This window comes from Phacochoerus africanus, chromosome 15 (genome assembly GCF_016906955.1).
Source record: "Phacochoerus africanus isolate WHEZ1 chromosome 15, ROS_Pafr_v1, whole genome shotgun sequence".
Taxonomy (NCBI): domain Eukaryota; kingdom Metazoa; phylum Chordata; class Mammalia; order Artiodactyla; family Suidae; genus Phacochoerus; species Phacochoerus africanus.
The window spans coordinates 124,521,940-124,545,622 of NC_062558.1; the positions used below are offsets into that span (position 1 = coordinate 124,521,940).

Genomic DNA, 23,683 nt, shown 5'->3' on the forward strand with positions numbered 1-23,683 from the left:
CTTCTTGGGTAGATCCTTTGATCATTATGTAGTATCCTTCTTTGTCTCTTGTGACTTTCTTTAAAGTCTGTTTCATCTGATATGAGTATTGCTACTCCCGATTTTCTTTGATTTCCATTTGCATGTAATATTTTCTTCTGTTCCCTCACTTTCAGTCTATATGCGTCCTTAGGACTGAAGTGGCTCTCTTGTAAACAGCACATATATGAGTCTTGTTTCCCAATCTATTCAGCCAGTCTGTGTCTTTTGCTTGGAGTATTTAATCCATTTACATTCAGTGCAATTATGGCTAACTATGTGTTTATTGCCATTTTGTTACTTTAGTCCATTATAGTTCTTTGGTTTGTGGTTCCTATGAGATTTTTATATAACCAGATGTGTATACAGAATTGTTTTGGGTTGCAGTTCACTTATTTTCAATGTCTTATCTTCTCATGTTTGTTATTTTTGATATCATATTTGTCAGTGCATGATTTTCTGCCTTTGTATTATCTTTGTCTTTACCAGTGAGTTTTCTCATTTGAAATTTTCTTGTTTCTAATTGTAGCTTTTGCTTTTCTGCCTAGAGAACTTCCTTTAGTAGTTGTTGTAGAGCTGGTTTGGAGGTGCTGAATCCTCTTAGCTTTTGCTTGTCTGGAAATTTTTTTTTTCCTTTTTTTTTTTTGGTCTTTTTAGGGCCACACTCATGGCATATGGAAGTTCCCAAGCCAGGGGTCGAATTGGAAATGCAGCTGCTGGCCTACACCACAGCAGCATGGGATCTGAGCCACGTCTGCGACCTGCACCACAGCTCACGACAATGCTGGATCTTTAACCCACCGAGTGGGGTTAGGGAGTGAACCTGCATCCTCATGGATGCTAGTCTGGTTCTTTACCACTGAGCCATAATGTGAACTCCCTGGAAAGCTTTTAATCTCTACATCAAATATGAATTAGAGCCTTGCTGGGTATTATATTTGTGGTTCTAGATTCTTCCTGTTCATTACCTTAAATATATCTTTCCACTCCCTTCTAGATTGCAGTTTCTGCTGAAAGATCAACTGTTATCTTTATGGGGGGATTCCCTTGTATGTTATTTGTTGCTTTTCCCTTGTGGCTTTTAATATTATTTATTTGTATTTATTTTTTGTCAGCTTGATTAGTGTGTGTCTTGCTGTGTTTCTCCTTGGGTTCGTCCTGTGTGGGATTCTCTGTGCTCCCTCAACTCGAGTAAGTGCTTCCTTTCTCATATTTGGGAAGTTTTCAGCTATAATCTCTTCAAATATTTTCTCTGGCCCTTTCTCTCTTCTCCCTCTGGAACCCCTATGATATGAATGTTGGTATGTTTAATGTTATTCCAATCTTTTCATTCTTTTTTCTTTATTTTTTCCTGTGGTTGAGATTTCCACCATTCTGTCTTCCACATTACCTATTCATTCTTCTGCCTCCATCATCCTGCTGGTGATTCCTTCTAATGCATTTTTCATTTCAGATATTGTGCTATCCATCTTAGTTGGCCTGTTCTTTAGGTCTTCTAGCTCTTTTGTTAAACATTTCTTGTAACTTTTCTGTCTGTGCCTCCATTTTTTCCCAAGGTGTTGCATCATCTTTACTATCATCACTCTGAATTCTTTTTCAGGTAAATTACCTAACCCCTCTTCATTTAGTTGTTTTTCTGTGATTTTGTCTTATTCGTTTATCTGATAGCTATTTCTTTGTTGTCTTATAATGTCTAACTTTCTGTGATTATTGTTCCCTTGATGGCAGGTATGTAGATGCAGCAGTTGGTGCTTAGTCTTGGAGTTCTCAAGGGTGGTAGTGGTTCACTAATACCCAGAGCTTGTGATGGAAGCTGTGGTATTATGCTACCTTCCCTGGAGCTGGATGGCTGCAAGGAATGAGGTCTATGAGTTGGCAGTGGTTCATGGTTCATGGGATTGCTTTTGTGGCAGGGGGAGCAGCACTGGTTCCTGCAAGCCCTCTTGCTTCCAGGAAGTTCTCAGGACAATTTCCTGCAGTTGGTAATTTCAACAGCTGCTCCTACAGTCCTTCCCTTTGTGAGGGAGGCTCTCGGTGTTGCTCTCTATTGCTAGGGGGCAAATGCCTTTCTGTAGCCACTTCCTTTGTTTGATCAGTCTAGGGAGCATTCTCTGTATCCCCAAGGGCCTGGGCTGCCCTGTCTGTTGCTAAAAAGTTCTCTCTGTTGCTATAGGCCCTGCACCATTCCTGGAGGTCCCTCTACCAGGCTGATGGCAGAGTGCTCCTTGTAGCCGCTGCAAAGTAAAATGTGCAGCAGTGGGACCCTCTCAACTCCTTTGGCTAGTAGTGCAATTTATGCTGCTTCTGCGGTCCTCTACTTGATTGTTAGCTCAGATCGCAGAGCTTGTACTATTCTCAAGGATCCTTTGTGTTGTTTCAAAAGTAACTTTCTCCAACACTTAGGCAAATGGAGGTTCTTTGGCCACCCATGCAGACTCCTGCACAGTCCTTGCCGTTTCCAAATTCTCTTTCTGCTTCCTAGACAAATTGCAGTTTTCCACCCACTTAGGAGCCCACTTCCAACTCCCAGAATAATTTGCATTGATTCAGGAATAATTTTCTCCACCCCCTAAGTAACACATATTTTTAAAGTTAATTTTTTAATGTTCTTTTTTTATTTTCCATTGTAGTTTTATCACAGGATATGGAATATAGTTCCCTGTGCTGTATGGTAGGACCTTGTTGTATATTCATTCTATTTATAATAGTTTGCATCTGCTAACCCCAAACTCCTACTCCATCCCTCCTACTCCTACTCAACCCTCCTCCTCCTCCTTGGCAACAAGTCTCTCTGTGAGTGTATTTCTGTTTCATAGATAAGTTCATTTGTGTCATATTTTAGATTTCACATATAGTGATATCATATGATATTTGACTTTCTTTGTCTGACTTACTTCACTTAGTATGATATTTTTAAGTCCATCCATGTTCCTGCAAATGGCATTATTTTATTCTTTTATATGGCTGAGTAGTATTGCATTGTGTGTGTGTGTGTGTGTGTACGTACCCCACATCTTCTTTATTCATTCCTCTGCCATTGGACACTTAGGTTGTGTCCATGTCTTGGCTGTTTTGAATAGTGCTGCTGTGTACGTAGGGGTGAATGTATCTTTTTGAATCATAGTTTTGTCCAGATGCATGCCTAGGAGTGGGATTGCTGGATCACATGGCAACTCTATTTTAAGTTTTTTGAAGAATTGCCATACTATTTTCCATAGTGACTTTACCAGCTTACATTCTCACCAACAGTATAGGAAGGTTCTAGCATTTGTTGTTTGTATTCTTTTTAATGATGGACATTCCAACTGGTGTGAGGTAGTACCTCATTGTAATTTTGATTTACATTCCTCTAACTAGCCATGTTGAAATCTTTTCATGTGCCTATTGGCCATCCATATGTCTTCTTTGCAGAAATGTCTATTTATATCATCTTCCCATTTCTCAGTTGGACTTCTTGTTGTTGAGTTATATGAACTGTTTGTATAATTTGGAAATTAAGCCCTTGTCAGTCACATTATTTGCAGATATTTTCTCCCATTCCACATGGTGTCTTTTCCTTTTGTTCATGATTTCTTTTGCTGTACAAAAGCTTATGAATTTGATTAGGTCCCATTTGTTTATTTTTACTTTTATTTCTATTGCCTTGAGAGATTAGCCTAAGAAAACATCCAATTGTTTTTCTACATCTAATTCACCAATCATTTGTCTTAGCTATTTGCCTTTCTTGAGTCTTTCAAAGTATTCAACTTTGTTTTCAGAGAAACAGCTTCCTTTTTACATTCGTATTGAATTGGTTCTTATATTTAAATTATATAATTGTATGACTGGCTTAAGCATATGTAGGATTAAATGCAACTTGAAGGGGACTGTGGTTGAGAATTGTTCTTATAGACACTTTAGTTCTTTAGTACTTTAAGAATCATAGATATTTCTGAAATTCTATCATAGGAATATGAGAGAAGATAGAATTGTCAGGAGCAAAACACAAAGAATAGATTCAGTATTTGATATCTTCATATATTCAGCTGTTCCACAGTGCACACAGTGGACCACAGCTACATCTAGAGCATGGACAAGTATCAGGAAATCTGTTGAGTAGAAAAAGCAAGTTACAGAAGAGGCCTAAAATATGATTTCTTTTATAGAATGTTTAATAGCAAGTAAGACTAATTATACATTGAGATGTCCATCCAGACATGGTAAATTAAAAAATCAAAGAAAATGAAAAGCACAGATTTTTAGACTGGTGGTCGGTCGCTTCTGGGAAGAGGAGGAGGATATCCTCATAGATGCAGGAGTTTTCAAATAATATTCCCTTTTCTGGAGCTAGGTGGTGTGCACATGGATGTTTGGTTATTATTTAAACTTTATATAAAAACATTTATCCACTCATAGTATATTTAATTAAAAATTAAACCTTAAAAGGAAACAAAATAGTTCAAATAAAGAGAATGAAAAATAGCAAAGACAAATATACAGTTAAATATATAGCCCACCAAGAGACTTAGGTGATGCATAACATATTTCAAGAAGAGATTAAGGAAAGGGACTTGAAATACCTCTGATTATTTTATGTAATATGTAAATATGTATGTGTTTATATTTTTAAAAGTACCTGAATATTTAACCTAATTGTGCCATTACAGTGATTAAAAAGCATGAAAATAATTAACATAAAATTATTTTTATGAGAGTAATCTTCATCTTTGTTTATTTTTTATTACTGTAAATGTGGTCAGAACTTTATAATGCACTAAAAATAACTTAAAGTAACACCAATGAATTCATTTTTTCAGCAGAAACATTGCCGTCTTTCTAAAATGCGTATCAAGTCTGTGTTGACTCCACTCATGCCAGACAATAACCTGAGAATTTTTTTTTTTTAATCATAAAAGTCAAAACCCCTGCTAGACTCTTAAGTACTTAAGACTTTACCTGATTGAAAACCATTTACAGAAAGGATAGTGTGTATGAATCCCATTAACCTTCCTTGGCCCTCTAATCAGCATTTCCCTAGTTAGAAGTTAGGCTGTTCTTATACAGCCTTTAATGATCAAAATCCAACTATTTAGTATGCTGGTCTTGTAAATCTACAGCTTAGATAATATGCTTCTCTGACTTCTGTTAATATGCTATAAAATACCATAAAAATTCTCTAAAGATAATCTGATACAGATATTTTGAGATATAAACTTTATATAATGTAACTAGTGTGTTTTTATTTTAACAAAACAAAAATAGTTGTATTTTTATATCTGAATAGCTTATCACATTGACTTGGTGTTTATACAGTTAAGTCAGATTGATGAGGTAGTAATATGTAGAAAGTAACATTTATTCTTATTAGGTGTAAGTTCTAATGTGAATTTCAGCAAATGTATAGAGTCATAACTATTGCTACAATCAAGATACAGAATATTTTCATAACCCCTAAAAGTTCTCTCATTCTGTTCAGCCTCCCTCCCGCCACCTCCACCAACCAATCCATCCACTGGCAACAGTGGTCCGTTTCTTGTTCGTCAGTATAGTCTTTTATGTCTGGTTTCTTTCACTTACCATAATCTTTTGAGATTCATCCATGTTGTTGCATGTATCAGCATTTCTTTTTTTATTGATGAGTAGTATTCCATTGTATGGCTGTACCAGTTTGTTTATTCACTAGTTGATAAGCATTTTATCTGTCTCTGTGACAACTATAATTAAAGCCTGTAAGTGTTTGCGTACTGGTTTTTATGTGGATTTATGTATTTATTTTCTCTTGGGCAAATGGTTAGAAATGAAATTGCTAGGTCATATAATAAGTATATATGTGATATAAAAAAAAACTGCCAAAAACTTTCCCAAAGTTGCTGTTTTTTTTTAAATTGTCCTTTTTGAATAATTTTGCTTCTGTCTTAAAGAACTTTAACATTTTTTGCATCTGCCAACACTGATTTCTCTTAGCTTTTTTTTTTTTGGAGGTGGAGAAGGTAATTAGCATTCATTTTTGAAAGATATTTACTCCATGTATAAATCTGGATCAACTTTATTTTTCTTGGATATTTTAAAGATGTCATTCTATTGTATTATAGCTTACGCAGTTTTAAACAAGAGGTCTGATTTAATTCTATTTCTAGTTCCTTTGTATAAAAAGTGTATCTTTTCTCTGGCTGCCTTTAAGATTTTCTCTTTGGTTTTCAGCAGTTTGATATGTTTAGGAGTTATCCTAGAATTTCTCGAGTCTGTGGTTTGATTTCCTTCATCATTTGGAAAAATTCTCAACCATTATCTTTTCAAATATTTTTTCTGCTTTTTCTTCTTTTTGAGGTTTCAGTTATTCATATGTTAGACTCTGATGTTCACCAATTCTTACATATTGTGGTTTGTTTTATTTCATCCTTTTTTCTCTATGTTTCAATTGTGTATTTTCTGTAACTTTAGGATCATTGTTTCCTGAGCTGCATCTAGTCAACTGATGAGCCTATTGAAGGAACTTTTCATTTATGACGATATTCTTTTTTAATAGTATTTCCATTTTACTATTTCTTAGGGAATTTCAGCAGATAGATGAAATCTCTATCTATTTAGGTATGTTGGCCATCTTTCTCTAGATTCTTTACCATAGTGAGTAATGAGTTCAAAGTCCATGTCATAGATCCAAATGTCAGGTCATCTCCAAGTCAGTTCCTGTTGATTTTTCTGTTGAGAGGTGTTTGTTTGTTTGTTTTTTATTTGGTTTGGGAGATTTTTGCTTACTTTTCTGTACGTCTTCTCATTTTTTGTCAAATTCCAGTCATCTTGTGTGGAACTATAGAGGCTGAGATCAATAGTATGTATGTCATTATTAATGGGAGATTGAGTCAATATAGTCAAAAGATGGGCTGGACCTGGATTTTATCATTACCCTGAGTTCCATCAGTTCACCATGGCTTTCCTATTCCTTTATTACTTAAGCATGGGGGCCTGGATGCTGGAGGCTTTTTCTCAGTGTTGGTACCCCATGCTCAGCTTTCAGTCACCTTGCACAGCCAAGCCACACTCTTGCAGCTCCCCAAGGCTAGACTGCTGCTGTCTTCTGTACTAGGTTGCCTTGGGGCTAAGGGACTGTTCTCTGTTGTTTTGGTCAGCCTCAGTCTTAGAGAAGCCGGTGTGCTTGGCCCTCCATGAAACAAGCTTTTTCTTTGATCCTTTCCCTTTAATCTGGCCGCTAAACAGTGTCTTGTATCTGTGAGTGGTTTTGAAGCATTTCCTGCTTCTCCCTCAGCAGCAGGAAATCTCTGCTTGGTGTCAGTATGAGGTCTTTGGCCAAAGACCCTTGCCCCTTCCCCAGAGGTAGAGAGACTTTTTTTCCTCTCCCCTTCCTCCAGTTATAATTGGTCCTTTCCCGTGCCTGGGAAGTGATGGACTTGTTACCTTTTCCCAGCGGCTTAAGGCTTTGCTTCATGGGGGAAGATTTAGAAACTGTAGAAAAACTATTTACACTAAAGGACCGTTTCACAGATGCCAGTAAGAGGGTTTTAGTCATTGGGATCTAGTTTGATCATAGTTGCTGAAAATAACAAAATTTTAAAAAGCTCAACTGCAGGTAAAATTTTCATATTTCATTTGTTGATTTTCTTGCTATTTTCTGAAACTGTTTCACTAATCCTTATTGATAATTATAGGGGGGTTGCCTTTAAAAGTTCTTAACTCCCAAAACCTTTTTAGCTTTTGGCATTGTCCTTTTTTAAAATTTTTAATTTATAAGAGTTCCTGTCATGGCTCAGCGGTTAATGAATCTGACAGCATCCATGAGGACACAGGTTTGATCTCTGGCCTTGCTCAGTGGGTCAAGGATCCAGCATTGCCATGAGCTCTGGTTTAGGTTGCAGATGGGGCTCAGATCCTGTGTTGCTGTGACTCTGGTGTAGACCAGCAGCTACAGCTCTGATTCGATCCCTAGTCTGGGAACCTCCATATGCCACAGGTGTGGCCCTAAAAAGCAAAATAATAATAATAATAATAATTTTTTAAATTTGTGACTGTTGAAAGACAGTGATGCTAAGTAGACATTTAATTTAAAATTGAGGAGTTCACGCTGTGGTGCAGTGGGACTGATGGCATCTCTACAGTGCCAGGATGCAGGTTTGATCCCCAGCCTGGCACAGTGGGTTAAAGGATCCAGCATTGCCACAGCTGTGGTATGGGTCACAACTACTGTTCAGATCTGATCCTTGGCCCTGGAATTCCGTATGCCACAGGGTGGCCAAAAAAGGAAAAGAAAAAAAAAATTGAAATGTTCATGATTGCCACATTCTTGTTCAAAGGAACTAGTAACCATTCTTGGTGATACAATTATATGCTTAAGATTTCAAAATCTAGGATGGGAGTTCCTATCGTGGCTCAGCGGTTAACAAACCCAAGTAGTATCTGTGAGGATGCAGGTTCAATCCCTGGTCTCGCTCAGTGGGTTGGGGATCCAGCATTGCCATGAGCTGTGGTGTAGGTCACAGGTGCAGCTCAGATCCATCATTGCTGTGGCTCTGGCTATAGTTCCAATTCAGCCTAGCCTGGGAACCTCCATATACCGCGGGTGCTGCCCTAAGAAGACAAAAAGACAAAATCTGGGATGAACAGTATAAATTATTAATATGATTCTTATTAGTTTGATAGACATTATAAATGCCAGACTATACCCTGCCCTTTTAAAAAATTAATAACTTAGTTTATTTATTTATTTTACCCTGCCCTTTTTTAACTCTAATTTTATTTGCAAGAACAAACTCTTTAGCCCTCATTGAAATGATTGCAGGGTAGAAACTTCTTGAGTGGCAGTATAGCAAGGAAGCAATGAGCCTGGACTCTGGGACTAGACCACTTGGGTTCTAATTAGTTTCCTATCTCAGTAGTTGTATGACTTTGGACAGGCTACTCAACCTTTTGATGCTTCAAGTTCCTCATCTAAATTGGAGGTACTAGTAATACCAACCTCAGAGGCTTATTGTGAGAATTATGAGAATATTTGGAAAGCTGGAGTTCCCTCTGTGGCACAGTGGGTTTATTAATAATAATCCAGCTGCAGAGGTGTGAGTTTGATCCCCAGCCCAGCACAGTGGGTTAAAGGATCTGGTTTTGCCGCAGCTGAAGCTTGGGTTCAATCCCTGGGCCAGGAAATTTCATATACCACAGGTGTGGCCATATTGTTTGTGTGTGTGTGTGTGTGTGTAGAACACTCAGAACAGTGCCTGGCACATAGAGAGTACTATGTAAGCGTTTGTGATTATCGTTTTCTATGAGAGTCTCCTGATAAAAGTCACAAAGATAGGTTGATAAGCTGAACCAACCCAAAAATGGAAAGGCAAGGGACTGGGAAAAGTACTTGAAAGAGATTATTTGGCCATAAGCTCTTCCATGGTCTACAGGGAGAGAAGGGCAGGAGTGAGCCTCGCCGCACATTCTGGAGTAGAAAGGCATGGTTACATTTAATCAGACCTCTCTTTCTGATCACACATTAAAATGCACTTGGGTACATGAAGCCAAAGCTAAGTCGTGGAGCAAGAGCGGAAGGGAGGGAAAAGAGAACAGGCCAAGCAGAGTGTTGTCCAGAAGAGCACAGGCTCACTTCTGGAGTTCCTTCGTTATGATCAGAACACTAATCTGGAATTACACTCACTAGTGGGTTTTTATTCCAGGTTTAATGGTATGAATACCAACAAATTATTTAACGTTCAGTTCTTTATAAAATGGAGGTAATGTTAATAAGACTTGTTAATGCTAAAAGGAATAATCTGTGTAAAGTGCTTACTAGCTCAGTGCCTTAAACATAGGAAGTGTTCTCACTGGTTATCATTTTCACCACCACACCCCGTGTCATCGTTAACATCCCCGTCAGTTGCTATGTAGAACCATAAACATCTGAATCCTGACCTGATTCCACCTCTGCTTCTACTGCTTTCTCATAGGAGCTAAGTAACAGAGGCCAAGACCAAACAGATGCTCGCACTAATACTACGATGAAGCTTTGGCCTCATAAAATAGACCCTAGTTGAACTAGACTGGCCTGTTTGGAGAAGTAAGTAGTGGAGACCTGATTTGGTCTTTCAGTCACATGTACACCAACTCAGTTCTCCTTTGACAAAGCAGAGAGGCTTTAAACCCAGGTCGTCTTCTAATGATTACATTTTTATTTCTAATCTTTGTGCTTTTCGCTTCTTTTTCTTACTTGTACAAATTAGGGCCTTCATATGATGCTAAATAAGTGTCGATAGCAGATCTCCTTGTCTTATTTTTATTCTCGGGGGAATGTCTTGGCTCAGGCTGCCATAACAAAATGCCACAGACTGTGTGGCTTAAACAGCAGGATTTTACTTTCTCACAGTTCTGGAGGTTAGAAGTCCAAGGTCAAAGTGCCAGCATGATTAGTTTCTGGTGAGAGCTCTCTTCTGGCTTATAGAAGGTCACCTTCAAGCTTTGTCTTCACTTGGCAGGGGCAAAATAAAAAGAATGTAATTATGAAAAGCTTTTGATCTAGTCATAAAGTGATTAAGCAGAGACTCAGTCCCCGGAATATATGGATGCCTTTGTCATGTTTAATACAATTTGCCTTTGTGAAAAATTAAATCGAAATAAACTATTTTCCTTTAGATTTCATATGATAGCACTTAACACAGAGAAAGAGGCAACATTTGAAATAGATTCTTTTGCGGGATTGCCTGGGTTCAGATTCTGGTTCCTTCATTTTATGGCTCTGTGATCCTGGCAAGTTACCTGCCCTCTCTAAAGGGCCTGTAAAAATGGGCGTAGTAATACTACCTGTCTCCTGGGGCTTTTAAAAAAATTTAAGTGGTAATCTCTGTACAGCGCTTAACACATAGCAGCCACAACTTATTGGCCATCAGCATTATTTTTGTTGCTGTTAAGTTGAAAGATACTTGAAAGTAATAGACGTTAAGAAAGAAAAATTTCTTCAGAACACGACTACTTGAAGTTAAAGGAAGTACAAATAAAATAGCCTTACCTAGATATTTCTTTTAGCATTAAGACATGTCTGACCATATTATTTTAGTTAAAATATCTCAATTACATGTAAAAGTAGCCTCAGAATAGAGCTTAAAGTAAAATAATGAAATATTTTAAAAATAGAATTTGAGAAATAGAGCCTTGTCACATTGTAATGTTTTAATATGTTTTAAAAAACAAAATTATTAATTTTAGAAAAATAGCTATATTGTACTCTTAGCCTTATCACATGTCAGCTGTATCTCTGGAAAAGTTTCCCAACGAATGAACAATAGATTTTTAGATAGCAGTGGTGATGTCAGTCTAAGAGTAAAAGCTGTGGTGGAAATATGCATTTCTTAAACTATTAAAAGATATAGTTCTTTCATGAGAAATTGTTCAAATAACTGTTCCTGAGGCATGTAATTTAGGTACTTGACTGCCAGAGTTTCTTTGAAGAGTATATGTCAACCTATTTCTTCTGTCACGTAGAATAAGAAATGTTTAAAAACATTGTGCCCAGAGATGCAGGGAGACATACTGCTATTAAGAATACTTTGGAGTTTTCAGGTAAATTTATAAGTTTAAAGTAAACCTTTCACAAGGAAAATGGAAATTTTTCCAAATGACTCAAAGTATTGCAAATATTTTTATTTTCTTCTGTCAGATGATTTATAAGCATGCTACTATCTTCCCTTAAGTTTCTGCAACAGGAGTTCCCGTTGTGGCGCAGTGGTTAACGAATCTGACTAGGAACCGTGAGGTTGCAGGTTCGGTCCCTGCCCTTGCTCAGTGGGTTAACGATCTGGCGTTGCCGTGAGCTGTGGTGTAGGTTGCAGACTCGGCTCGGATCCCGCGTTGCTGTGGCTCTGGCGTAGGCCTGTGGCTACAGCTCCGATTCGACCCCTAGACTGGGAACCTCCATATGCCGCGGGAGCGGCCCAAGAAATAGCAAAAAAAAAAAAAAAAAAAGTTTCTGCAACAATTGGGAGTGTTTGTGTTAACCAGATATGTATGTAATAATTACTGTTTATTTTCAAAAAGGTTCAGAGGCCCCAGGAGATGACATTCTGTGGATAGCAATGGCAGGGACGCATCAGATATGGGCCCTGCTGTTGGACTGTGGCAGACTACCAAAGAAGAAGTAAGTGGTAAATGTGCAGCTCACAGAATTCCTTTTCCCAAAGTCTCCATCCTTATAAGGCCCTCTGTACTAGTCAGCAGATGCTGGGCTCCGCTACCCTAACAAGCAAACCTGAAGGCAATGCTCCTTTGCCAGGGAGCACCACTCTGCCACCGAAGCTGATTCAGCAGCCTCCATCTGGAGCTTTGCCAGTGGTCCTGGCCGGGTGGGGGGTGGAGTGGAGGATTGAGTTGCTCACTGACTCTTAAAGCTTCTCCTCAGAAGTGACACACATCACTTTACTTGCATTCTCACATTTCATCGGCTGCAGGAAGTCTCAAAACCACACCCGACTTTAAGGAGCTTGGGAAGGGCCTTCCCATCAATCATTCAGAAAGAGAACTGGAAACACCTCTTAACATGTAGTTCTGATATCCCTGATCATTAATTCAAGTATTTTTGTTTGTTTTATTTTATAATCATTTTTATTTTTTCCATTATAGCTGGTTTACAATGTTCTGTCAATTTTCTACTATAGGGCAAGGTGACCCAGTCACACATACATGTATACATGCTTTTTTCTCACATAATCATGCTACATCATAAGTGACTAAATACAGTTCCCAGTGCTATACAGCAGGATCCCATTGCTTTTCCATTCCAAAGGCAATAGTTTGAATCTATTAATCCCAAATTCCTGGTCCATCCCACTCCCTCCCCTCCCCCTTGGCAACCACAAGTCTGTTCTCCATGTCCATGATTTTCTTTTCTGTGGAAAGGTTCGTTTATGCCATATATTAGATTCCAGATGTAAGTGATACCATATGGTATTTGTCTTTCTCTTTCTGACTTACTTCACTTAGTACGAGAGTCTCTAGTTCCATCCATGTGGCTGCAAATGGCATTATTTTGTTCTTTTTTATGGCTGAGTAGTATTCCATTGTGTATATATACCACATCTTCTTAATCCAGTCATCTGTTGATAGACATTTAGGTTGTTTCCATGTCTTGGCTATTGTGAATAGTGCTGCAGTAAACATGTGGGCTCATGTGTCTTTTTCAAGGAAAGTTTTGTCTGAATATATGCCCAAGAGTGGGATTGCTGGGTTGTATGGTAGTTCTATGTATAGTTTTCTAAGTACCTCCATGCTGTTTTCCATAGTGATTGTACCAATTTACATTCCTACCTACAGTGCAGGAGAATTCCCTTTTCTCCACACCCTCTCCAGCATTTGTTATTTGTAGACTTGTTAATGATAGCCATTCTGACAGGTATGAGGTGGTACCTCATGGTAGTTTTGATTTGCATTTCTCTAATAATCAGTGATGTTGAGCATTTTTTAATGTGCTTATTGGCCGTCTGTATATCTTCCTTGGAGAAATGTCTATTCAGGTCTTTTGCCCATTTTTCCTTTGGGTTGTTGGCTTTTTTGCTGTTGAGTTGTATAAGTTGTTTGTATATTTTAGAGATTAAGCCCTTGTCAGTTGCATAATTTGAAACTGTTTTGTCCCATTCTGTAAGTTGTCTTTTTTTTTTTTTTTAATGGTTCCCTTTACTGTGCAAAAGCTTGTCAGTTTGATTAAGTCCCATTGGTTTATTTTGGCTTTTATTTCTGTTGCTTTGGGAGACTGACCTGAGAAAACCTTTGTAAAGTTGATGTCAGAGAATGTTTTGCCTATGTTCTCTTCCAGGAGTTTGATATGTCTTGTCTTATATTTAAGTCTTTAAGTCCTTTTGAGTTTATTTTTGTGCATGGTGGGAGGGTGTGTTCCAGTTTCATTGATTTACATGCAGCTGTCCAGTTTTTCCAGCATCACTTGCTAGAAAGACTGTCTTTTTCCCATTTTATATTCTTGCCTCCTTTGTCGAAGATTAATTGACCATAGGTGTCTGGCTTTATTTCTGAGTTCCTATTCTGTTCCATTGGTCTGTATGTCTGTTTCGGTAGCAGTACCACACTGTCTTGATTACTATGGCTTTGTCGTATTGCCTGAAGTCTGGAAGGGTTATGCCTCCTGCTTGATTTTTGTTCCTCAGGATTGCTTTGGCGATTCTGGGTTTTTTGTGGTTCCATACAAGTTTTTGGATTGTTTGTTCTAGTTCTGTCAAAAATGTCAAGGGTAACTTGATAGGGATTACATTGAATCTGTAGATTGCTTTGGATAGTATGGCCATTTTTACAATGTTAATTATTCCAATCTTTCCATTTCTGGAATCCTCTTTCATTTCCTTGATTAATGTTTTATAGTTCTCATCATGTAAGTCTTTCACCTCCTTGGTCAGGTTTATTCCCAGGTATTTGATTTTTGGGGGTGAAATTTTAAAAGGTATTGTATTTTTGTATTCCTTTTCTAATATTTCATTGTTAGTATACAGAAATGTGACTGATTTTTTAATGTTAATCTTATATCCTGCTACTTTGCTGAGTTTGTTGATCAGTTCAAGTAGGTTTTGGGTTGAGTCCTTAGGGATTTCTATGTATTTAGTATCATGTCATCTGCATACAGTAACAATTTTACCTCTTCTCTTCCAATTTGGATACCTTTTATTTCTTTTGTTTGTCTGATTGCTGTGCTAGGACCTCCAATGTTATGTTGAATAACAGTGGTGAGAGTGGGCATCCTTGTCTTGTTCAGATTTTAGTGGGAAGGCGTTCAGCTTTTCTCTGTTAAGTATTATATTTGCTGTAGGTTTGTTGTAAATGGCTTTTATTATGTTAAGCTTTGTTCCCACTATACCCACTTTGGTAAGAGTTTATTATGAATGGATGTTGGACTTTGTTATATGCTTTTTCTGCATCTATTGAGATGATCATGTGGTTTTTGACTTTTCTTTTGTTAATGTGGTGTATGACATTGATTGACTTGTGTATGTTGAACCATCCTTGTGAACTTGAGATGAACCCCACGTGGTCATGGTGTATAATCTTTTTTATATGTTGTTGGATTCGGTTGGTAAAATTTTGTTGAGAATTCTTGCATCTATATTCATCAGAGATATTGGCCTGTAGTTTTCTTTTTTGGTGGTATCTTTGTCTGGTTTTGGTATTAGGGTGATGGTGCCTTCATAGAATGTCTTTGCAAGTGTTCCTTCTTCTTCAGTCTTTTGGAAAAGTTCAAGGAGGATGGGTATAAGTTCCTCTTTGTAGGTTTGGTAGAATTCGCCTGTGAAGGCATCTGGTCCTGGACTTTTATTTGTAGGGAGTGTTTTTATTACATATTCAATTTCATTTCTAGAGATCACTCTGTTCAGTTGATCTATTTTTCTTGATTCAGTTTTGGCAGGCTGTAAAAGTCTCTAGGAAGTTGTCCATTTTTTCTAGGTTGTCAAATTTGTTGACATATGATAGTTCATAGTATTCCCTCTCTTTTTTTTTATTTTTTATTTTTGTATTTCTGCAGTATCTGTTGTGATTTCTCCTTTTTCATTTCTTATTTTATTTATTTGGGTTTTTTCTCTCCTCTTCTTGTGAGTCTAGCCAGGGGTTTGTCAATTTTGTTTACTTTTCAAAGAACCAGCTCTTGGTTTTATTGATTTTTTTTTTTCAATTGTTTTTTGAATCTCTGTTTTATTGATTTCCTCTCTGATCTTTATGATTTCCTTCCTTCTACTGACTTTAGGTTTTGTTTGTTCTTCTAATTCATTTAGGTAGTGAGTTAAGTTGTCAATTTAAGATTTTTCTTCTTTTTTGGGGAAGGCCTATATTGCTGTGAATTTCCCTCTGAGCACTGCTTTTGCAGCATCCCATAGATTTGGAATGGTTGTGTAATTCAAGTATTTGAAGACTGCATTAGCAGAGTGGTTAATAGCTCAGGTTTTATAGTCTGGCCTGAGATTGAGTTCTGGCTCTGCCACTTATCTACATGAGCTTAGGAGAACCACTTTAACTTTCTAAGCCTCAGTTTCCTTCTTTCTACCTCAGAGGCTTCTTCAGAGAATAAATATGTAAGAAGAGCGCAACCTAGTGCCTGGCATGGACAGTAAATGTAGTAGCTTTGCTGCCAGTTAAGTATATAAAATGGAGAGTAATTTCTCTATAAAGTTTCTTGCATTTTTTTCTATAGAGCCTTTCCTCTTCTCTCTGCCATCCCAGGTACAACGCACCATACTCTCTTCTATGTGACCCAGACAGTCGTTTCCCCAGAGGTAATTACCTCACTGCACTGATACTTCACACTCTCTCTGCTTCTCCCTCTCTCCTTCCCTTCCTTTTCCTTTCTCCTCCCCCTCTGGTCTCTCCCTTCCTCCCTCCCACATCTCTCTCATCTTCTCTGTTTTTGTTGTGTGTATCTGTTTACATAACTAGACAAGCTTTTTAAAAAAATTACAGACTCCCTTTAATAAAGGAAAGGGTCCTTTCTCATTCACTTTTGTCCTCTATACCTAGCACAGTATCTGGCACATGATAGGAGCTCAGTAAGGGTCTGCAGAAAAAAATTAATGAATGAAAGTCATGGACTATAAAGATTTTCAAGTCACCCTAGAAAGTATGTGCCAGTCACCTCATTTACCTTCCTCAGTAGAAAGGAGCAGTTGTATCGATAATCCAAAATATGAGACTTTCTAAATAATATGTATGTATTGCTTTGTGTGAGATTTTACAACATTTAATCATTCATCTAACAAATATTTATTAAACTATATATAGGCACTATGCTAGGCAACAGGGATGGATGATATATTCACCATATTAAAAATAAAATGAGTTCCCATCGTGGCTAAGTGGAAACAAATCTGATTAGCATCCATGAGGATACAGGTTCAATCCTTGGCCTCACTCAGTGGGTTAAGGATGCAGTGTTGCCATGAGCTGTGGTGTAGGTCACAGACGAGGCTCAGATCTGGCATTGCTGTGGCTGAGGTGTAGGCGGGCAGCTGCAGCTCAGATTCAACCCCTAGCCTGGAAACTTCCATATGTTGCAGGTACAGCCCTAAAAAGACAATAAATAAAAAAATAAAGTGAAAAGTTGTGGTTACTATCCTCAGTAGGTTTTCAGAGGAGGAATCAGCTCAACAAACAATCAAAAAATAGTTTGGCAGTATAGGTGCTGTGTGTAAAAGGAATCACTGCAGCAGTCCTTTAAATTTAAGTTCTCCTTTACATAAATAAGAGGTACACCCAATATAAATAAGATTTGAGATATGAAGGAAGGCTTCCTGGAAGAAGCTGCTAAACTAAAACCTGATAGAGGCGTAAGAAGGAATTAGAAGAGCAGAGGTTTTCCAGGCAAGAGATGACCCTGGTGCTATCAGTGGAGGCCAGATCATAAAGTGCCTTGTGAGTCTTTTTAAGAGATTTGAACATTATTCTACATGCCTTTATAGAAACTGTTTTTCCCCCCAGAGGCTTATGTATGTATGTATGTATGTATGTATGTATTTTGTCTTTTTGTTTTTTTAGGGCCGCACCCGCAGAATATGGAAGTTCCCAGGCCAGGGGTTGAACTGGCCTACACCACAGCCACAGCAATGCCAGATTCGAGCCACGTCTGCAACCTACACCACAGCTCATGGCAATGCCAGATCCTTAACCCACTGAGTGAGGCCAGGGATCAAACCTGCAACCTCATGGTTCCTAGTCGGATTCATTTCTGCTGTGCCATGATGGGAACTCCCTTTATAGAAACTTTCAAGCTGGGAAGTAAAGCGATAAGATTTGTGTTTCTGAAAAAACACTCAAGTGCATTTGGAGTGTGGCAGGATTAGAGACAGAGATATCATTGAGGAGGCTGTTGCTCTTATCCAGGCCAGGGATGACAGTAGCCTGAACAGTGAAGCGACCAGTAACATTTAAGATGAGGTGTAATCATCAACAGCAAAAAAGAAGCAGCTGAGATGACCAGGATGTGCTGTTTTAAGTGACGGCTATTTTGGATTTAGATGGTCGAGAGTGGAATCAGTGGAATCGGTTTCCGCACAAGTAGAGTTGTCACTCGTTCCCAATAGGAAAATGTCCAGTGGATCCCTTTGACCAGTATTACAATTTTAAGGATGCTTTATCTTTGTTACAGATCTTCAAGTGGTAATAACTCCTAACCCTTTAGAAGTTACTATTTCTCTCTACTCTTTCTACCTCTTATTTAATTAAGGCAAATTAACTTTTTACAACTCCTTTATTTATTTGGCATATTTGTTATTACGTGTATCTCTTTGACCAGGTTATTTTTATAAGTTCCTTGAAAAAGTGTCCATATGTATACATTCTGTATCCCTTTGCCTCCACCCTCTGCTCCCTATCTAAGTTAACACTGGGATCAGGAGTTCCCGTCATGGCTCAGTGGTTAACGAATCTGACTAGGAACCATGAGGTTTCGGGTTTGATCCCTGGCCTCGCTCAGTGGGTTAAGGATCCAGTGTTGCTGTGAGCTGTGGTGTAGGCCGCAGATGCGGCTTGGATCTGGTGTTGTTGTGGCTCTGGCGTAGGCCGACGGCTACAGCTCCGATTGGAGCCCTAGCCTGGGAACCTCCATATGCCGTGGGTGTGGCCTTGGAAAAAGACCAAAAAAAAGACAAAAAGAACACTGGGATCATATCAACCAGTGAGTGACTGATGGTCATTTTGGACTTTACATGTCGTGCCCTTTAGAAAACGACATACAGTCTCTATCTTTTTGCGTTTGAAGTCAGCTTCTTCCCTACCGTGTCTTCCTTACAGCTCCTCTGGAATAAACTTAGAAACCAAGGTATAAAACTTTTTCTGCGTTACAAAATGAGTAATTACAATAGTTCTTTTTTTTTTTTTTTCTTTCCCAAGGCTACACTCGTGGCATATGGAGGTTCCCAGGCCAGGGGTCGAATCAGAGCTGTAGCTGCTGGCCTACACCAGAGCCACAGCAATGCAGGATCTGCGCTGCTTCTGCAGCCTACACCACCGCTCACGGCAGTGCCGGATCCTCAACCCACTGAGTGAGGCCAGGGATCGAACTTGCATCCTCATGGATGCTAGTCAGATTCATTTCTGCTGAGCCACAACAGGAACGCCATTACAATAGTTCTTTAAATAGAAATTTTCCTAGTTTATGTAAGAAATGGATGTATACAGTTGATTAGTTAAAGCAGTATAATTATATTATTTTCTCAAAATGAGTACCTGGCTATTTTTTAAAAATGATTTAATTCTTTTTGCCAGCCTCTATTTATAACTATGAAGAGCTAGGTAATCTTTTTAATTCCCTTTCATGTCTAATATTGCATGAAGCTAAGAAGAGGTCAAGAAGTGAAGGTGGGATTTAGCTGTACCCATCTCTGATCATTAGGAGAAAGAAAAAAACATCCCATCAATGATATGGTCTTTATTCTTGTATTTCTGACATTATCAAGGATTTCCTTTCTGGTCATTGAAAGTAGTTTCAGTTTTGTGTTAATCAAAAGAACAAAAAGTAGAAAGGTAGGTAAATAAGTTAATGATTAGAAAAACTACAGTGAAAACCGATTTGCACAAGATCCCCAGATCTTCTATATAATGCTTATCCCCATTGACTTCATCATTTACATTCATTTGTTAATATCTAAGTTGGAAACAGCAGTAACAGCGTTGACTTCACCTATAAACTTGTCTTTTTTTTAGTGAGTTAAAAAAAGGAACCTGCCTTCGGTTTGCTGGAAGTGGAAATGAAGAGAATCGAAATAACGCATATCCTCACAAGGCAGGTTTTGCCCAACCTTCAGGTCTTTCTGTGGCCTCAGAAGATCCCTGGAGCTGCCTGTTTGTGGCAGACAGTGAAAGCAGCACAGTGAGAACCGTCTCGCTGAAAGATGGAGCAGTGAAGCACCTCGTGGGAGGAGAGAGGGATCCCATGGTAAGGAAAGGCACTCTTGCACAGTGTGCCTGCTTACAAAGCTGGCGATTTTCTGAATTGTGAAGAGTTAATAAAATCTAGGAAGGAGGAAGTTCTTGGCTTAATGGACGTCAAACCAAAGGAAATGTGAACATAAAGAAACACAAGTAACAAAACCGTCTAAGAAAAGTAAACTGACTCTACTTGATTATGTATAAATGGCTTCAGGGAGAAAGGAAGGATGAAATACTGATTACCAAGGGAAGGGAGAAATGTGTAGATTAGATATTTGGCAAAACAGTGGAGAGAGCACCAGATTAGTAAACGTGACTGTTCCCTGACCTGATGTGTGATTTTTGTGAATAAAATTCCTAAGCTCTGCAAATTAATTCAGGTTCATAATTTTATCACTTTTTTCCTAGTTTGGATTAAATGCCCAACCCTGTTTATATAAAATCATACTTTTTCCTCTTAAACTAAAGTAGCATATATAGCCATTTTAATTTTCACTTTATACCCTAACAAAGCACTGTAAAGAATTTTAATACATGCTGTTTCTTTCTTTTTGGAAAAAAAAGAATTTATTTGCTTTTGGTGATGTTGATGGAGTAGGAATCAGTGCAAAGCTTCAGCACCCACTTGGAGTAACTTGGGATGAGAAAAGGAATTTACTTTATGTGGCAGACTCTTACAATCACAAGGTGAGTCTTAACAGAAACAGAATTATATCATACCCTGCATTTAACTTGGTATTTAAAATGCTGCAAGATCTATGAGCCTCCTACAACTGCCAGTCTAAAATATAAGTCTTTGACAACTGTACATAAGCCTTTCTGTTCTTTTCTTGGTCCTTCCTTTTTTTTTTTTTTGCTTTTTAGGGTTGCACCTGTGGCATGTGGAAGTTCCCAGGCTAGGGATCGAATCAGAGCTACAGCTGCTGGCCACAGCCACAGCCATGCAGAATCCAGGCCACGTCTTTGACCTACACCACCACTCACTTTTCTTGGTCCTTCCCTTGGAAAGAGGATATGGTAGTACTCTGAGCTGGGGAAAGGGCTAAACAGTTCCCAATGGCTATGGCCAAAAATCGTGAATCGCAAGCCATTAAAGCCGCTCAGAAACATGTTCATTAAGCAAGGACAAGCCAGGTAGCAGGGAAATTAATATGTCAGCAAATCAGCATTTTAAGCTTTTGCATAGTTGCCATGCTTGTTAGCAAATTATTCCATTTTCATCAGCATTTCCATTTTTTGTCTCTGTTACATCAACTATGCATTTTTATTTTTTACAATAAACGGTGGAAAATAAATGTTAATATTTTGGGTTTTGTTTTGGTTTGGTTTTTTTGCTTTTTAGGGCCACACCTGCTGTATATGGAAGCCAGGGATTGGACCTGCATCCTATGGATACTGGTTGGGTTCATTACCACTGAGCCACAACGGGAACTCCAATATTTTGTGATGAGAGATTATGAATTTAATGTAATTGAAACACAATGGGAAATTATTAACACAAGTAGCAAATCCTCAGCCAGTGTTAGATGCTCATGAGAAGAAAGTCTGTTTAACTCTGAGGAAAAAGAATAACATTAAATTTTTTTTAGTTCCATAAATAATTTTATCAGAGATTGCTTTAAGTGGATAAGATGTAACTGGAGATTTTATAATGTTTAGCTCTCAGAATAAAATATCTCCCCTTAGACTGTAATTTGAATGTTTGGTATTTTAAGAAAATATGGAAATGCCTGTTCTTTTTTGGAGATTTATTAAGAATACTAATGGCAATCAGGCATTCTCTAGCTTGCTTAATATTATACTTTTTCATACTACAAACATGAAATTGAGCCTTAGGTATATAAATTTGTTTTTCTCTTTTTAGATTAAAGTTGTGGATCCCAAAACAAAAAGCTGTACAACATTAGCAGGAACTGGAGATGCAGGTGACACAATCGGCTCCAGTTTTACCAAGTCAACTTTTAATGAACCAGGAGGCTTGTGTATTGGAGAGAATGGTCAGTTATTATATGTAGCAGATACCAATAACCATCAAGTTAAAGTGATGGATTTAGAAACAAAAACGGTTTCTGTGGTAAGTAATCTCAAAGTATAGTTAAAAGATATCATGTTAAGAAAGAGTCTAGGAGCTCCCTCAGTGGCGTCTTGGGAGTGCTGGGACACGGGTTCAATCCCACGCCCAGCACAGTGGGTTAAGGATCTGGCATTGCCACAGCTGCGGCTAGGATCTGATCCCTGGCCCGGGAGCTCCATATGCTGAGGGGTGGCCAAAAAATGAAAAAAAAAAGAAAGATTCTGGTCCTCAGCAATGACAGAGGCACTTTTGGTCAGGCCTTGTCCAGTGGTGAAAGTGAAACAGGTAGACTAGAGAATGAGTGCTTACGTCAAGGACATTCAATTATTTTTAAAACCACTGCATTTGTGCCAAGAGTGTTTGAGAAAGACACTAGAAGTTGAAGAGAATTTGATGAACTTTCAGAAAAGAAGGGAAGAAAAGAGGACTCGGGTCTGTTTTTAAATGTAGACATACTGACACATACCACACACACACACACACTATGTGGGTTGAGTTGTCTCCTCATTTTTTTTTTTCAATGATCCTTAGATTAATGCGTAGTCTTTGTTTCCTTTGATGGATTCATTACCAAATAATCTTTATAAGGAGCTCTAGAAGCCACATTTCTCAAGACATTAACAATAAAATTGGAAGAAACTTAAGCTTTAATCAGTTTCTTAAAGATATGGACATGGTCTCTAATAAATTTCAAGTTACCCCTTTATAAATCACATTTTCCTGAAAAAAAAAATGCAAAAGTTTTTTTTTTTTTTTATAAAATTCTAGGAATTTCCAAGATGCATTTTAAAATAAAAACAGGTTGCCACCCTAAGGTGTGTCATTTCTCTTAACGTAGATCTCTGATGTAAGATAAATGACATCTAATAGTTTGCAGTGAAAATTATAAGAGGATGTATGTTATATCCACTACATCTAAATTGATAAAGTTTTACTTTTAATCTCCCTGCTCTCTGTAAACATATTAGACAATTTAATTCAGTTTCTTTCATAAATCTTGGCAGTCTTTTTGCCAGGATGAAATATTTTTCTGAACCTGCAAAGTAATTGTAAGGAGATCTAATAAATGCATTCTGATTCAGTTTAGAATGACAATTAAGTTTCCTTGACACAGAACCTCAGTTTTGTACTGAAGTCTAAAAATAAGCTCTCTCACTCCATATAATATTGTAAAAACAAAACAGATTTTCTTTTTCCCCCTAGCTCCCAGTCTTCAGATCCGAAAGTGCCGTGGTGGATGGCCCAATCCTAGCAGAAAAACGGACATTACCCAAACTGCCTAAATCTGCTCCGGGCATTAGACTTTCCCCAGTGGCTGCATCTCCAGGACAGACTCTTCAGTTCAAGCTAAGATTAGACCTCCCATCAGGAACAAAGTTAACTGAAGGAGCACCCAGTTGCTGGTTTCTGTCAGCTGAAGGTATGACAGTCATCTCGCAAATGCAAATATTTCACAAATTCTTAATATTTAATCTAGTAATTTTTCTCATTTGTTATATTTTTACTCTACAGTTAGGTGAGATTTGAGGGTGGTCTTGTAAAACAGAGAGATCTAGATCTAACCCCATTTTAGCAGGTTTTTTTAGTCTTTGAGATTCTTTCTCTCTTTTATTAAAGAACAGTGTAACTCACCCAAGTTAATCATTTTGCCACCATTTGCTGGTAGGTTCATCACATGAGGCAGATGGCTGTGATCTTAGAATAATAATAGGTCCTTGA

At 38.1% G+C, this 23,683-nt stretch overlaps 1 protein-coding gene across 2 annotated transcripts in view; it reads left to right on the forward strand.

Moving 5' to 3' along the window:
- Positions 1-23,683, forward strand: part of NHLRC2 (NHL repeat containing 2) — a 79,492-nt gene that overhangs the window by 44,716 nt on the left and 11,093 nt on the right. For both annotated transcript variants that reach the window (XR_007132131.1, XM_047759634.1), the window contains exons 6-10: positions 12,019-12,118; positions 19,666-19,897; positions 20,455-20,577; positions 21,755-21,964; positions 23,168-23,384. Coding sequence is in view for 1 of the 2 variants with exons in the window: in XM_047759634.1 (XP_047615590.1) it covers positions 12,019-12,118; positions 19,666-19,897; positions 20,455-20,577; positions 21,755-21,964; positions 23,168-23,384 (882 nt within the window). In the remaining variant the exon portion in view is untranslated. The remainder of the gene's footprint in view (positions 1-12,018; positions 12,119-19,665; positions 19,898-20,454; positions 20,578-21,754; positions 21,965-23,167; positions 23,385-23,683) is intronic.